Below are 17,869 nucleotides of genomic sequence, written 5' to 3'. Positions count from 1 at the left end.
GAAACTGCAATTGCTCCCTATTAACAATTTAAGTAGGATCTGGAAATAGCACTGTTTGGACCTTGTGTCAGTTGTCTCCAAATAACTGGATTGTATTCATAAAAACCAAATCCAGGAATAAGGATTTGAAACTCTGAAAAGATTTACTGGTTCAAATTGCCTTTCTTTCACCTGTCTATGTGACATTACAAGATGGCAAATGCTAGCTCAACGTGAAACTTTACACTACGTGATATTTGGTGCATACACAGGTCCTCCAAATTCAGTGTGACTTTCAAAGGTGCTGGCATATTCAGGCATCATCCTTGGCTAATAGATGCATGGAAATCCAACATGAGCACAGCAAGCAGAGAACTAAGGAAGTTCTATTTATCCTGCATGTGGTTTCCATCCTAAAGATTACTGTTCCAACCAATATTTTCAGGCATCTAGGTCACAAAAGAACATGTATGCCTTAAACGAATAATTTATAAAGCATCTGCCTATCTTTTGAGGAATCAAGAGCATCTCGGAGAGTAATGTATCAATCAGCTGCATGAAATGCAGATACGCAGCTTGGGGGAGACTAAAGACTAAAGACAACTTTCGCCATTAAAACCAGTACAAAAAAATGGCAAAGTGCAAAAAATCCTGCACAAAATTAGGTTGCTTAAATCCATGGGATTTCAAGGCCTCAGTGCACAGAGCAGCTCTGCGCGTTCATTATCAGTGGGCTGCTGAACATGTATGTACCCAAATCCCAACTTGAACCCATCATCTGTGGTGTAAATGCCGGCATAGACAGATTTTGGGCAATGAAATCAGCCATTTGAGGGGGGAGGGGTGGGAAGACTGGGTCCGGCAGTCCAAAAATAATTATGCCCCCCCCAAAAAAAAACCCTTACTGCTGCAGCACTCATGAAACCATAACGATAAAAGCAATCTTTACCAAGCTGGTGTCCTGCAGACATTTCTTGCTACAACTCTTGGCTTAGGAGGGTTGTAGTCCTAAACATCTGGGGGGCATCAGGTTGAAGAAGGCTGCTTTAAGACTTAGGAACTGTATGTGCAGTTCCTCATGCAGCTAGAAATCTGCTTGTGCAGGGCACCTTTGATGTGTCAAGGTGACGATATGTTAGCCTTCAGGTGTTCTAACAACATGGGAGCAGAGCTGTACGAAATATCACGACCCCTGATGCTACATGTGTCAAGAAGTCCCTGCCTCACCCCATGGTGTCTGCATGTACAGTGCAAACATCTATAGGGGTGGGGACTTCACACATACAGCTGCACAGGCAAAAACTTCCAGACACCCTGGAATCTCTGGGTAAACCTAGCACTCTACACCTAGCACCTCCAAACATTATTTTTATTACTTGCCCTTTCTAGTTCTAGGCTAGGCTGCAACAACATCAAAATACAAGATGTCAGGGACTGCCTGGACACTGAGGGGTGGTGGCTGAATTTTGATGAGTGGGCACTGGGAGAAGGGATCTGTGATCTGGAAGAGACATTAACAGCCAGGAGACAAGAGGCAGAAGCAGGAGAAGCTGTAGGATTGGAGAGTGGAGAACATGCGCAAGAGAAAAGAGAGAGAGGTCAGGCTGGTGTAAAGTCAAGGGCTTCCACATCTTCTCCTGCTGTTCCCACCTCTCCTGCTCTACTGCCTCCCACAGGACCAGGGGAGGACTGAACAGGGAGGAGCAGAAACAGGTTACATGCAGGCATAGTCTTTCTCCTGCTCATCCACAGCTCGGGTCTCTGTGCTACTCCTAGGTGTGCACCCGATAAGGCAGTTACAGCAACAGCCGAGGCACATTGGTCTGGGGGACATGCCTTTTCCTAACTTGTAAATGTATTTTTGACAATAAAAGAGTTAGTCCCCTCCCTCCAGACATTCCTTGTGCAATAGCCCCAACCACATGTTCTGCATGGAAGGCCGAGGCCTACTGCGTAGACTCCCATCGGTATAAAATGCCTCTAGCATTTTGAGACTTACCACATCTTTAAATGCCCCAAGTATGGCTGCTGTGACTATGCCAAGAAACAACCCGATGATGTTCAAGACAGTGGAGGACCAGAGCAACCGGTACAAGTGGACCACATCCTGACAGCTGTTCACGCCAAGGAACTCGTAATAGCTGGTAGAGTGTTCTGAGCTGGTGAGAAGGGGGAGGGAAGAACATCACACCAGCAGCAATTTACAAAAAGAAAACCCAGAGCACATCTGTGTGGACATTGCACACAGATGTCCCAGAATGCACCTACTTTTCCCTCCGTCTTCTCATTCAAACAATGAAAAACTGATGGCATTTCTGATTTTCAAAATATAGCAGGTTGCCAGACATTATGATGGAAGGAATTTTCCAATGTGTACTACTTCTGGAGGGTGGCTAGATATTTTCTTTTTATGGCTGTGGTTAGGTATAGGGTAGACTAGAAATTTGAAAACAAAAAAATAAAATGAAAAAAAAAGTCTGAAAGCCATCCTAATGTTTGCATCTGAGCAGGAAGTGGCCCAAGCAAAGAGAGTAACCTAAGTAGATTCTGGATAGAAAGCATACAAAGAAATTAAAGCCACTGCTTGGGGCAGGCAGAATAAATGAATCTGTTTAAATAATAATAATAATAATAATAATAATAATAATAATAATAATAATATATTTATACCCCACCCATCTGGATGAGTTTTCCCAGCCATTCTGGGCGGCTCCCAATTGAGTGTTAAAAACAATACAGCATTAAATATTAAAAACTTCCCTAAAGAGGGCTGCCTTCAGATGTCTTTTTAAAATAGGATAGCTGCTTATTTCCTTGACATCCGATAGGAGGGTGTTCCACAGGGTGGGTGCCACTACCGAGAAGGCCCTCTGTCTATTAGTGACAAAATCTACAAGCTACTTTCCAACTGGGCTCCCCTTCTGCCCACTCCACTTTGGTCTCTTGCAATAACATGGCATTTTCTTCCACAAGTGCTAACATGCATATTAGCAACGGAGGGTGTTTTGGGTCAAGGAAATAAACAACTATCTTGACTTTTAGAAGAAATCTAAAGTCAGCCCTGTATAGGGAAGTTTTAAATGTTGGCAGTCTTACTGTGTTTTAATTTGTTGGAAGTCACCTAGAGTGGTTGGAGTAACCCAGTCAGATGAGTGGAATAATAATAATCACAGGGGGAAAACCTAGTCATTGCCCATTCCCCACTGAACTTGTGTTTAATAGCAGGTCATCAGAACAGGAGTAAAAGAGGCCTGGCTGATGTATTCTACTGCGTCATTCATTCTGAGTGGGTTTGTATTAGAGAGCCAGGTAATGCTACTGAGAAGCATGGTTTCTCCCCAGATTTTATGACTAACATTATAAATACATGGCTATCTGAAAAAGCAAATGAATAGGCTCCTCCTATAATAGTGACTTTTGCAGGAAGAAACATGTCTGCTTTATAAGACTACAGATTACAGCATCCATTGGGTTACAACAGATTGTGGCTGAAGAGGCTCAGACTGACAGGAGCCCTCCAAACCTGCTGTCCACAGGTACTTACTTTTCACAATTGTACAAATCGCAGCAGTAGCATGTGTTACTCTTCACTTTCAGCTGACACTTGCTGTTTAAGGTGTAACATGTCACCTGAAGAAAGAGGAGGTAGCAAATCTTCATTTGGGAGACTTGAAGTTCTGTCCCCTAAGTTTACACCACGCACTGTGGTCAGAAATTAGAAGTGTGCTTCGCCCTGATCTATCAAGGAGCTGTTTTGGAAACAAATCCCCATGAGCAAAATGGCTGCTCAAATCCCCTTCCACTTTGTTAGGTAGCCTTGTTCTGTTTTATTTTACAGAATTCATCTTTCCTTGGGGCCGATTTTGTTTCTGTTCCTTGTCCTGCTTGCAAAACAATAGATGGGCCTTTTGCTCAGAACTTGCCAATATATATACGCTCGGCATAAAACATACAGTAACACAGACCAAAAACAATATGTATTCAGTGTAAGGTTTTAGTCAAAAGTCCATTTGCCCACAACTGCTCCTGTACTTGGCTGCAGAACCGCAACCCAAAATAAATCTGAATACGAAATGCAGACATTGTTGGACCGTGTCAGACTATTACACTGTGGAGTTGTAGTTTGGGGCCAGTATAAACCTATTAACTTGAACTTGGGTATATATGACAATATGCCACTCAGTAAAAAAGAGAAAGAAGAAGAAAAAAGAGTTATGTCTAAGGAATGCATTCCAAGGGACCATTAAGCAACAAGAATGGAATGAGAATAGCTTTGATTCCAAAGAAAATATTCTTCTTACAAATATGATAGTGTGTTTTAAGTCTGAAAAATAAATCCACCGTGGCTGAGTGCTTTGACTGCAAAACATTTATACTCCTAGTCATCTTGGAAGTGGCTTTCCCCATTCATAAAGCTACAAAAACTACACTATAATAGCTTACCTCGGTCTGGTAAACATCATATAAGAATCCAACTCCACTTGAATAATACTGGCACCGTTTATTATATAAAGGCCTGGGTTCCTGCAAAAAAAAGAGAAAAAAGGCAAGGCTTTGAGATACATTATTGCAATTATCTCCCAGACAAACTGCATCAATTTTGTAAAGTTGTTAAGTCCATTTAGGTAATTAGATAGCCAAGGAACACTTTGCCACGTGTTTCCTTTCTAACACACAATTGTTGGCTTGGAAGCAAGACATAAGTGGTTATGTTCAGCAAGGAGGGTAATGTGTGTTGGGAAAATATAATCATATATGCATATGGTGGCAATTCATACACTGCCTGGTGGCAATTCATACACTGCAATTTTGAAGGTTTAAGTTATAGAAATAAACATTTAGATAGGATTTAGATAGGATCTCCTAAAACAATTCCTAATATCAAGAGCAGTTGGGCAGTAACGAAAACTAGTTCCCGTTAGGATCATCCTACTCTCCTGTAGGACCCTGGTAGAGACACATGCCCGACTGGCATGTTCTCTCCCTCCTGGTCGTTCGGGAGCTTCGAAAGCTTTCTTCAGCCCAAACATCACAGCGACTGATACCAAGAGGCATCAGCACACTTACGATCCTGCAGAATATTTGCAGTTCGCGTAACAAAACTCAGCAGCACAGCATTTTGGCTAATCTACTTTATTTACATATAATAACACTCAGAGCATTCTGCTTTAGCTCCTTCCTCTTTCTTACCAGACAGCAAAGTGAGAAAGAAACAAAGGACAAAAGTCCCAGAGTAGCACAGTAACATCAAAACATCCTGTCTCCATCACTTCCCACACTGTGGAATGAAAACATACACCATCATGTGATAGACAACAATCTCATGACTGCAAACACGGAGCAAGAATTCTAACGGTTCCTACTTGTCATCCTCCAAACCATAGTCAGGAATATTGGGAATAAACTCTGTGCTTGGGCATTCCCTCCTCTTTTCTCCAGTTACATGCTTAACGAATTCTATGTTTGATCAAAGTTCTTGTGCATTCAGGAGCAATGCAGGATCCAAGCGCAGACTCAAGACTGCAAGCCTGAGGTTGTGCACATCCTGCATGGCAACGTGCATTCAGTGATGGAGGCAGGCACCTTTTGGGTGTGCTGTACACATGCCATCCCCATGTCATCTTTGACCCACACTAACTGTCAGTCTAAAGGAGCAGTTATAATCCATTTTGTGCCAGGAATGTATGTTTGACTTGCCTATGAATGAAATAGGCAAACAGGAAGCAGTGCAGTAACTTAGCTGCTTCTTTATACTGATATATATCATTTGTATATCAACATACAAGTTTCCAGCACCTTTCAAAAGACTGGCTTTAAAAAAAAAAATATCTGGGGAAACACTCATTGAGGAGAGAGGAATAGAAAACACAATTGCACACTAGTTTAAAACATCACCATCTGTGGGTACAGACAACGCAAAGAGTAGCTGCTGCTTTAGATGAAGGTGTGTACAACCACAAACATCTACGTACAAAATAACACTGGGGGGGAAATGATCCCTGTGCATTTCAGAGTGTATGTGTGAACACAGCCTGAGTCTTCAGGAAAAGTAGGATATCCCAAACCAGTTTTCCAATTACAGTCAAATCAACTTTGTTCCCCACCAAGCACTCTATCTTGTCTTGTTACACACACAAACCATGCAGAATTTGGTTTCTGCGCCACAAACCATGCTTAAAGTTGTTGCTTTTGGTGGTTAGCTTAAATTCAAGCTTAACTCTGTGAATCAAACTTGCAGAGATTCCAAACTAGATTACTTTTTTTAAAAAAATCAGTGTGGGAAGCTTTGCTTGTCCATCAATGATCTCAAAATACATTGCACAAATGATTATGGACTAGACTAAACTAATTGGAGCTTTCTAACAAACCCCTTCCCCCAGATAAGGAATCAAAATGAGGCGAAACCTGATTTTATTTTAAGTAGCTCATAAATCACATGGACTCACACCCTTTACCCTGAGTAATACATACAGTGCATATCTATAGGCATTGTAATTGCTTAACAGCAGCAAGGTGAAATGGACCAAATCTAATGGAAAAGTGAAATGGACCAAATATAAAAGCTAGGAAAATACTGCTATTGAACTGTCTATAAAGAACTCACTGGACAGCTTTATTTGCTAACTGCTGTCCAACACATGCTACGTCCACAAATCATTTATTTCAGCGTGTGCGTAAGCAGAATATCTCTTATACTGTATCATCAAAACTCACATAGACACCCACAGTAATGGCCACAAGCCTTCCACAACCTGCAGAATAATGCAAGAGAATCTCGCTTCATGTCATTGCCCTGCAATGATAAATGTCCAAAACCTCTGTGTTGGGAGAGTTTTCAAGAGCCCCCAGTATTCATTTGTGTATAGACTTAGGTCAAAATCCTGTTTGCTGAGTTATATACAAGGGTCTCTGATCCTCTGACATAGAACCATAATAACAACTGGGATTCACCACTAGAACATGTAGTGATGGTTGGCCGTCTGAACAGCTCTAAAAGGGGATTTGACAAATTCATGACCGATATGGCTTTCAGAGACAACTAGTTATATTCAGCAACCCCTGAACATCAGTTCAGAATGATGGATTCCTACTGCACTTACCTTCTGCTTGTCAGCTTCCCATGGGCATCTAGTTGGCAAATGTGAGAACAGAATGCTGAACTACTTTTATAAAATAAAAGTTTCCAATATTAGGAAGAGTGTGCGCGCCCTCTAGAGGCAGGTAGATATATCTACACAACTCATAGAAAGTGTGGAATCAGAAAGCAGATATTTTAAAGCTTACACTAGCTTTCCAAAGCAAGGACACACATTGCATGATCCGTCAGACTTTCATCTGATTGCACATGAAATCTAACAAAAGGCTCCATACCCCTAGCTTAAATGTTTTCATTCACTGCCCATGTTTGCGACTGAGTGAGCTAGAAATCCAAAACCAACTGGCAATTCAACTGCCCTGAGAATATGATTGAAAGCCATCCATCTGCCTCAAACAATGGGGTGTGCTTCTGTGGGTGATGCCAAACTGCTGTGTTAGCAGCACCAAAGTGACCTCTTTGGGGCACAAGCCTGGGAGGTGTGTATGGAGGTCCTGGGATGCCCAGACAACAAGACCATCGGCTTCGCTCATGTGGTCCAAAGGAAGCCAGAGCAATACATTTGGCACCAGCTGGGCTGCAGGACTTGCCAGAAGTGCCTGTCAGTGCCATCCAACCACCTTAGGGACTCCACTCTGGATTTGTACAGTATAGGGTTTACTCCTTAGCCTTTTATTCTCCTGAAGATATCCCACAAGGCAGCCGAAGTTTAGGATCAAAGCTTCCTTTTCCTAGAAGGGCTACCTTCCCAGTTTGATGAGTCCCATCTGCCTCTCACTTCCGTCTACAGCGCACGCAGAAACTGGCTCCTTGACCATTGGACCCACTATGCTAAATCTGCTGGAGCCTGCCTTTGCATGCTGGGTGAAGTCCCTAACTCACCAAGTGTTTGAGACCAATCAGCTACCCTCACCCAGTTTTGCCAGTCACTTGAAGCCATTTCTCGGGGTGTGGCTGTTGTTGCATGCTGACAGCTTCTGACAGGTGAGAGCTGGGTGGGGACCAAAGGTGGGCAAACGACCCCAGAAGGAGCAGAATGTGTCCCCCATCACAGGTACTACCGCTCCTCTAACACCCCAAGGGCACTAATGTATATTTTTAAAAACAACAAAATAATTTGATATTTTAAAAGCAAGACAAAGCAGCTGGTACTTCTTGTAAGTATCTGAGAATCAACCTTGGTTCCAGCCCATAACTACCTGATAGTTCAGAGGTTGGCAGAATTTGTTCTCACGTGCAAAAAAATTATATCCCCTTTATTTATCCCCTTTATTTAAATGTGCTCACAGTGGATCTGGACTTATGAGACAATGCCACCAAACTTATAGTGTATTTGGGGTATACTTTGTCTTGAGCTTGGGATTCTAAATGCTGCCAGGCAGAGAATTCATCTTTCCTTTGCAGTATCTGCATTTTGCTATTTTTACTCTCTGCTGCTGACTATGAAATTAGTAGCTCCTGGCAGATACCCCTCTATATAGCGAAACTTCTAAACATATGTCTAAGTTACACTTCTTCAGCAGTTTTGAGATAAAATACTAAGGTCAGTAAGCTGAAGCTCTAAGCCAGGCAGATCACTGTGATTACTGCAAAAATCAGGAGAGGTAGGTGATCAGATTTATTTATAAGAATTATGAATGCTTCCATGTTCTCCGTAGCTTTTCTTGGGCCAAGCACTTTTTCTCTGTTTATCTGCTATACATTTGTTGTCATGGCACTGCATTAAAAAAAATCCACATTTGTAACATCACTACAAATAGCGTTAAAATAAAGCACCTTGCTGTAAAGTCCTTGTGAAGTAATTTCTGCCAACTCAACTTTGCTTGATTTTATGATGACATGGAACATATGTTCCTGGGTTGAAAAACACAGCACTATTTTCAAGCCAGTTTTCAAACAAACAGTGATACCATGGTGATATATTCTAACGCCACTCAGACTTGGATTTTTCCTACTTGCATATCCAAAAAATATATCAATCTCTTTCACCCCTTGTAAAAAGGGATGCTATTATTTTTCTGATGCAAAATAAACAATTGTCAAATTCACAGAAAAGCACGTAGCGCTTAAACAATACATGTGTCACTCACAATACAATATTAAAATGTAAGAGTAATAAACAAAGTGTTCAGACACCTCAGCAACCAATCTTGTGCTTCTGTATGGAAAGTTCTAATGTGTCTCCCTAGACAAAAAGAGCCTTAAACAAGACTTTTAATATATACCATATTTTTCGCTCTATAAGACGCACCAGACCACAAGATGCACCTAGTTTTTGGAGGAGGAAAACAAGAAAAAAAATATTCTGAATTTCAGAAGCCAGAACAGCAAGAAGGATTGCTACGCAGTGAAAGCAGCAATCCCTCTTGCTGTTCTGGCTTCTGGGATAGCTGCGCAGCCTGCATTGGCTCCATAAGACGCAAACACATTTCCCCTTACTTTTTAGGAGGGAAAAAGTGAGTCTTATAGAGCAAAAAATACGGTAGTTTAAAGTCTTTGTGTCTTGGTTTTCCAGTAAGTAGGAAGGTACACCTTACAACTGTATCAACCTGCTTATTGCCTGAGAAAAGTCCAGTTTTCCATTGTGTTATTGATCGCTTGTTGCTAATTGAAATGGTCCTGCTGGCAACCTGAGAAACTGTTTGCACTTAGGTCAGTGGAATCTGGGTCCAGGCTACAGCCTTGTAAGCACAGCCCCATTTGGAAGAAAGGAATGAATAGCATAAAACCTAGAGCAAACCGCATAGCCTGAGACACATTTTCAAAATAAAGAAATACCAGGAAAATTGCATATACATTTCATATGATCTGTAGGAAAACACCCAGATATTTGCTTTCAATCAGGAAGGGAGAACCTACAGCCTTCCAGATGTTGTTGGCATACAAGTACCATTACCCCTGAGCTTTGGCTATGCTAGGGTTGGTGGGAGTTGTAGTTAAAAAACATTTGGACAGCTGCAAGTTCTTTGTCCCTTTAACTAATCATCACCAATCATGTAAAAGCTCTTGAGAAAAATAAAACAAAGCTATAAAATAGGCTGCAGAGCTTTAAACACAAAGAAAATCTAAACCCAAGAAGTGAATTAAAGTTACTTTCCCATTCGGAATGATGAATGCTAATTTAATTTTTTTATAAAAGAAATTGCCATATGAGCTGTGCAATTACGTTAATGACTCACTCAGGAAATGATATTAAAGGTAATTAGTTATGATTTTGCATCTTGCACCACCATGGAGAAGGAAAAATAGGCCTAACGTTTTCCTTCAAAGCGATTGGCTAATTTAATTGTGGGAAGGCATTGCATATTATTTGAGTTCGGTTTCCTACTGCCTTGCCGTTTATCAACAGAATTGCTTCTATTTTTACAGAGAGCCAATAAATAGAATGAATTTTACTGGTAGCATTGGTTTTTCCAAAAACTATGTCAATACGGTTAAGTGGAGAAAGAGTAGGCATGTGTGAACAAGAGGCGCCATTCTGATTATTTGAAATGGCCTGAGGTCCACAACCATTTATGCCATAACAAATTTATCAGTCTCTGTGATGTCACAGGATTCTTTGTTTGTTTCTAAGGCAACAGACTAACAAAGACAGCCCTGTGGGATTTTTAGCGTCAAAAGCTCCCTGGAACTAAAATTAACATGATTCATGCATCATGCTGTCCCAAATCTTCATTTTATAGCATGTTCTATGTATGATACTGTGGTTTTTATGGAACAGGATGAGGTTCTTCCCAGAAATGCCCTCCTGTTCCAGAAAAAAGCCACCAGGTGGCACCATGGAATTCACAAATTCCTTTAAAAGGATCCATAATAAAAGAAGTTAAACTTTTGGCAAGGGCCTCCCCACAGGATTTTGCCAGACTCTTAAAAATTAACTCATACTAATTACTATTTGATGAAGGAGAATGAAAAGTAAAGATAAAAAGTAAAGGCAAAGGATCCCTGGACAGTTAAGTCCAGTCAATGGCGACTATGGCGTGCAGCGCTCATCTCGCTTTCAGGCTGAGGGAGCCGGCGTTTGTCCACAGACAGCGTTCTGGGTCATGTGGCCAGCATGACTAAACCGCTTCTGGTGCAACGGAACGCCGTGAAGGAAACCAGAGTGCAAGGAAATGCCATTTACCTTCCCGCCGCAGTGGTACCTATTTATCTACTTGCACTGGCATGCTTTTGAACTGCTAGGTTGGCAGAAGCTGGGCCAGAGCAATGGGAGCTCACCCCACTGTGCACATTCAAACTGCCAGCCTTCTGATTGACAAGTCCAAGAGGCTTAGTGGTTTAGACCTCGCCACCCATATCCCAGAAGGAAAAGTACCTAACAGTGCAATCCTATGACGCTTACTCAGAAGCAAACTACACTGAATTTGACTGTCAAATCTGACTTCCCTCAGGTTCTCATTTTCCCAGTCTTAAATTCTGCTCACATGCCATCATTAGATTGCAATTACCGCTAATCCTCAGCATTCATCAGCACTTTAGTATAAATTTCTTCAAAAATACATTTTGGTGTGTGTGCACTCTTTCCCTAACGTGCACTTTTCCCCCAAGCAACGTCCCTAATAGAATGCATTTTGTACGTTATTTTCACTAATAGATACATTTTATGCATACCTCACCACTAATATTCACATTTGTTTAGACATGTTTTGGTTGGAGAAGCGCATTGCAAAATAAATACCTTATCCTCCCAACCCACACCATTCCCTTTTAAGTACAGTGGTACCTCGGGTTAAGTACTTAATTTGTTCGGGAGGTCTGTTCTTAACCTGAAACTGTTCTTAACCTGAAGCACCACTTTAGCTAATGGGGCCTCCCGCTGCCGCCGGAGCACGATTTCTGTTCTCATCCTGAAGCAAAGTTCTTAACCCAAGGTACTATTTCTGGGTTAGCGGAGTCTGTAACCTGAAGCGTATGTAACCTGAAGCGTATGTAACCTGAAGTACCACTGTATTTGGATGAAGAGACCTAGCCTTGAAAGTTTGTCCTCACCCCCGCCAAGCTATAGAATCACAAGGGGGAGCAACTGTTTTCTACATGCCTGGTGAAAAGGTTGTTTTGTTGTTTTGAAAGGATATTAAGTTACATGCAAGGCCCAGCTCTACTGCTGTGTAACAATATACCGCCAACAAACATGATTCACAGATAATGGATTCCTGTAATATCTGTATTCCCTCCGCCCTGCCCCGAACTAACATCATTACAAACTACTTCCACCTTTATTTGTTTCAGTTGATCCAGGCATTCCACTTTTTTAAAAAATGGGGGGGGGGGTGAATAGTGGTTTTGAATGCACAAACGCTGGGATGAATGTGAACAAAGCAAACGACATCTGTATTACGATTTCTCACACGAGACAGGGGTACTTTAAATCAAGTCCCTTTTACATCAGCTTCTAATTTTTGTAAGTGCTTTTCTATAGAGCTTTCTATTAAGTGAAGTGTTTTTTTCCTCTGAATGGGGCAAATCATGTGGAGCTATATATCCTGAAATACATTTTTCTTCAGTAGTGTTTGTGCCAAATTTATGCCATCTTCACATGTGATAACAATGGATCCCCCCCCTCTCCTTTATTTTTTAAAAAGCTGGAGGTACTTTGTGAAAGACAGAACATAGCTAACTTTCATTATTTTGCTCATGACTTTTTAAGAAAAGCAGGAAAGAAATAAATTATCTGCATTAAGAAAACAGGCAAAAAAGAAAAAGAAAATAGGCACACAGTGAAAAAGATTGTGCATTATTTCTTATAAACGATTGCCATCTCTTTCTAATGAAAACATGACTGAAATAAAAATAAGATGCCACATTATATATTTCGCTGTGATCAAGGGTGGTTAAGTTATATTTGACATGAGTAGTACTCCACCACACAATTCTGTCACTTCATATATTTTTATACTGTGGTTTCCTCACAATACTGACCCATTTTTTGCGGGGGGGGGGGAATTATGGAGCCTCGAGAAGTGAGTATAATAATAATTATTATTTTCTTCCATATTTCCATATATTCATTAACTTTCAAAAAAGAAAAAACAACACTTGTATGTGAAACTTCTGTACCTTGAAATTAACTTCTCTCTTCCAGCTCTATATATTTTTTATATATAATTTTTATTATCTCCACATCTTTCACCCCTCGGATTCACTAAATTCCCCAACAGTTTCAGAGCACCAAGGGACCAAGACTATGAACCAGGAAGACTCTAGTTCAGGGTTTCCCAAACTTGTGTTTGTTTTTAGACTACAACTCCCATCATCCCTAACCAGCAGAACCATTGGTCAGTGATGATGGGAACTGTAGTAAAAAAAAAAAGCTGGGGACCCAAGTTTGGGAAAGCCTACTCTAATTCAAGTTTTGACATAAACTCAGGAAGTAACCTACCTAGGTATCAAACATCACTTTGCCTCAGACCCCTGTCTGCTGTACAAGAAAGAGAGTACTGACTTCCCTGTAAACATTTCTGAAATAATAAGAACATAGGAAGAGCCGTGCTGGATTATACCAAAACCCCAGCATCCTATCCTTACAGCAGCCAAACAAATGCGTATGAGAAGCCTGCAAGCATGACATGAGCCCGGTCTTGGCTGGGGAGGGTGGGGTATAAATAAAATTCATTCTTATTATTTTATTATGAGCACAATAGGCATTTCCCCACTCATGTGTTGCCTGCTGAAGTCATTTATTTTGTACTGTCCTGAACTGTCCAGCATTTCCAGTTTCATTGAATGGCCCTGTTTTCTATCATTATGAAAGAGAGAGAAGGAAACAACTCTCTCTCGCCACTTTCTCCATACCACACATAATTTTATAACGGTGGAATGCAATTCAGTCAGCTCACCAGCTATCCAGTGATAGAAACAGAGATATGAAAGCTAGGGGCTCAATAGCACCTTAAACCTAGGTTATGGGTGCAACAAGGGAATGCCTAGGCGCGCTTTTTTTGTAACGAGAATACAAAGCTGAAAATGAATGAACTGTAGCTAAAATCCTATGTTCATTTTTCACATGGTTCTAGTCCTCATCTGAAGACTGCAAAAAAAACCCAAAGCCATGCTTCCCCTGCCCACCCACCCTAATATTCTTAAAAGGGTCTCTTCTCCAGTCTTCAGAGAGTAGCTGGAAGTGGGGAGGCAGAAAAAGGTCCTCCTTTCCTTCCACTCCGTGGTTTTAATCTGAAATTTTAGGCGCTGTACTGCACCCAGAAATCAGAAACTGCTCACACTGATGAAATTCCCTGTCGCAAAATGCACCTAGAGCAATGGGAGTTTCGAATGCTGCCCTTAACTGCTGCCCTATATATACTCCTGTCATGTTCCCCAATGCTCTTACAGACCATTTTTCCAAACTAAAAACCCATGTGTTGTAAGCTTTTCGTTTTGGTTACCCTCGTTTAGTCGTTTTGGTTACCCTTTTCTGCATCTTTCCCAGCTATACAATATCCTTTTTGAGTTGTGGTGTCCATAACCATAGGCAATGCTGCTGCACCAGAAAATTGCAAAGCAAGCACTATCATATAGGCAGTTTTATTTTCGGTCCCTTTCCTAATGATCCTAATATGCGAACCACACTAAACACATGGAAGTGCGTGCTCCATAACTGCTAACTGTCCAACTATATCCCTCACATGATGAACATGAAGTGGATCACTAGATCTTCACGACAACCAGAAATGGCTTAGTAGGCACGAAGCATAAGCTAACCAGGGGAGAGAGGAATATCAAAAAGGCATACTTACTATATGTCGTGCTGCAAACACACCATCAACGATTGCACAACAGAAAGCTGCTACCACTCCAAAGCTGATGAACACAATGGATGCTATTAACTAGAAAGAGAAAAGTGGACTTAGATCATTATATATTCACACAGTTACTGAAACCTGATTATGAAACACTTGGTCATCCAACTTGCAGTGTTGCAGAACAGAAGATGAGAAGTTGACTCTCTAGGAAGCTCCAAATGTTTTTGAACAGGCATTTAATCCAACATGTCAGAATATCTCTTCAAACCATGCTATATAAAACTAATACTACTACAGTATTTTTGTATTTAATGCTCTTTTATTGGCCTCGGGTGCCCTTCGTTCACTTGTACACCAGTTTGACACATTTTGATGTTTAAGTGGTCTATGAATATTTTTAAATAAATTTTAAAAGTAATAAAAATAAATAAAGCCTGTGGATGGCTAAGCAAACACCACAGAGATGCGTATCAGGGAATCGTTTAAATCTGTAAATGGTCTGTGCCAATAAATAGCAAACAGGCCATTCAGCACTTCAAAAGGGCTAGCAATGTTTTCCTGTACCACACCAATGCACTGGGGTATTTAAAACATTTAATAGGATAAATTTGTTGCAGGTGCACCTGGGAGACTTCCATTGTAGGGAATGGTCCTGGGTGGTTTCTTCAGCTGCAATTGCCCATTCTATAAAATGGGAACAGTAAGGACCTACCTCATACAGCTACTATGAGAACAGAATGCTAACTCCCATATTAGCTTTAGGGCAGGCATAGGCAAACTCGGCCCTCCAGATGTTTTGGGACTACAACTCCCATCATCCCTAGCTAACAGGACCAGTGGTCAGGGATGATGGGAATTGTTGTCTCAAAACATCTGGAGGGCCGAGTTTGCCTATGCCTGCTCTAGGGCCACTTCACACAATTAGCTAAGAACTAATTAGCTGAGAATGCATGCATGAGGTGGAAATGAAGTACTAATAGACTACAAGGAGGTAAGACAGACCGAACTATTTCAGGCTGCAGGTAGAGGACCAGTCTTTGTAATGCTTTCCCACCTAAAAATATCCCTACAAATAAGAAAACAATCACAGCAGCAAATTGGCTGAAGCAGATGCTCTCTCAACAATGTGTACGTTACTTGCAAGTAGCTTTGTTTTGTTTTGTTTTGTTTTAATTTTAAAAGTGCCACATCCCACATGCAAGCCAGAAGTGGCATAGCCTATTTTACCACCTCACTTTGCAACGATCATAGTTATGAAATGATACGCTTCTCTCTTCATAAACTCACCTTCATTGCTAAGCTTATCTTTTCCTAAGCTTATCGCTACTTATGATGCTGAATAATAAAAATGAAAAATTCTCAAGCAGTTCTGCTATTACTGCTTTGCATAGCCAAACTCTCACTTGTTGTTGATAAGTACTATACATCTATAATGAAAAACCCCTGTATTTATTATTAAGTGCTTCAGCTCAAAACATTCATCATATACCAAACAGGAATGAGCCCATGGGAGGAGAGATAAACCATTGCAATGGAAGTGTGAGTGGGAAAAGGAGAGACCATTTGGCAGCCAAAGCCGAAGAGTTGCACCATTTCCTCAGCTTTATCATGGCCACTGGGCCCATCACCTCCTGGCAAACAGAAGGGGAAGAAATGGAGGCAGCAACAGATTTTACCTTCTTGGGCTACATGATTACAGCAGATGGTGACAGTAGTCACAAAATTAATAGACGCCTGCTTCTTGGGAGAAAAGTGATGACAAACCTAAACAGCATCTCAAAAAGCAGAGATATCACCTTGCCGACAAAGATCCGTATAGTTAAAGCTATGATTTTCCCAGTAGTGATGTATGGAAGTGAGAGCTGGACCACAAAGAAGCCTGATTGCCGGAGAATTGATGCTTTTGAATTATGGTGCTGGAGGAGACTCTTGAGAGTCCCATGGACTGCAAGAAGATCAAACCTATCCATTCTGAAGGAAATCAGCCCTGAGTACTCACTGGAAGGACAGATCCTGAAGCTGAGGCTTCAATACTTTGGCCACCTCATGAGAAGAGAAGACTCCCTGGAAAAAACTGATGTTGGGAAAGATGGAGGGCACAAGAAGAAGGGGACGACAGAGGACGAGATGGTTGGACAGTGTTCTCAAAGCTACCAACATGAGTTTGACCAAACTGTGGGAGGCAGTGGAAGACAGGAGTGCCTGGCGTGCTCTGGTCCAGGGGGTCACGAAGAGTCGGACGCGACTAATTGATTAAACAACAATAAATGATTCTGCTTTGTTTATAAAATCAAAATTGTTTAGTCATATGCAATAGGCACACTGATTCCCCCAGTCTCACTATTTCCAATGTATGGTCATCCCAGTGTCATCTTAATTTTTGTCTGTTTTGGCACCTTCACCATCTGACTATATGTAATGATAAACTATAGCACTTTGCTCTTTTAGTGCTGTTTTGAATGGCAGAAAGGAAATAATCCTTTACCCGTTCTGGTGACCATGTGAACAAGGGGATGCTTCAAGGACTTTAAAGAGAAACTCATTAAGAGATCTTTATGAATAGCTCCCACCCCCCACCCCCAGGAAGAGATTCTATAGTTGGGTAGCTACAAAACCCTTTTCTCATTAGAGAGCCATTGTAATTGTAGCAAGTGCAACAGCTAGAATAGACATGAATGAATAATGAACACCCAGTAGCCATGACATAATCATATCTCCTCTAGTGTGACAGTCCTCGAGTGTCGTCTCAATTACAGCAGCGCTATTACGGAGGCACCGACCTTTGGAAAGAATAGGTTGACAGGGCATAAATTGTGAGGCTTGCTGCTTACTGCAGCGATAAGATGCCTTAATGACCGAGGACTGAGCACCCTTGCAAGAACTCGTGTTTTAAAAAAATAAAAATTACTGCAGAGGTGGAGTCCACATTTCAACCCAGTTGTGAATGGGGACGGGGAGTTTGCTGCATGGAAGACATGACATAGTATCCACAGGATGATAATTATTGATCCTGTCTCACCACCCTGTCACTAGCTGACAATACAGGTGCCTC

The 17,869-nt window shown here is 41.3% G+C and overlaps 1 protein-coding gene across 3 annotated transcripts in view; it reads right to left on the bottom strand.

Moving 5' to 3' along the window:
* Positions 1-17,869, bottom strand: part of TMEM255B (transmembrane protein 255B) — a 58,753-nt gene that overhangs the window by 4,626 nt on the left and 36,258 nt on the right. For all 3 annotated transcript variants that reach the window (XM_081907473.1, XM_081907472.1, XM_081907474.1), the window contains 4 exons: positions 14,812-14,901; positions 4,423-4,503; positions 3,524-3,609; positions 1,979-2,138 (listed from right to left, as the gene is read on the bottom strand). In XM_081907473.1, coding sequence (XP_081763599.1) covers positions 1,979-2,138; positions 3,524-3,609; positions 4,423-4,503; positions 14,812-14,901 — 417 coding nt within the window. The remainder of the gene's footprint in view (positions 1-1,978; positions 2,139-3,523; positions 3,610-4,422; positions 4,504-14,811; positions 14,902-17,869) is intronic.

This window comes from Podarcis melisellensis, assembly GCF_964234715.1.
Source record: "Podarcis melisellensis genome assembly, chromosome: 4".
NCBI lineage: Eukaryota > Metazoa > Chordata > Lepidosauria > Squamata > Lacertidae > Podarcis > Podarcis melisellensis.
The sequence above is the reverse complement of the archived record's forward strand: the minus strand, read 5'-3'. Positions and strand labels throughout refer to the sequence as shown.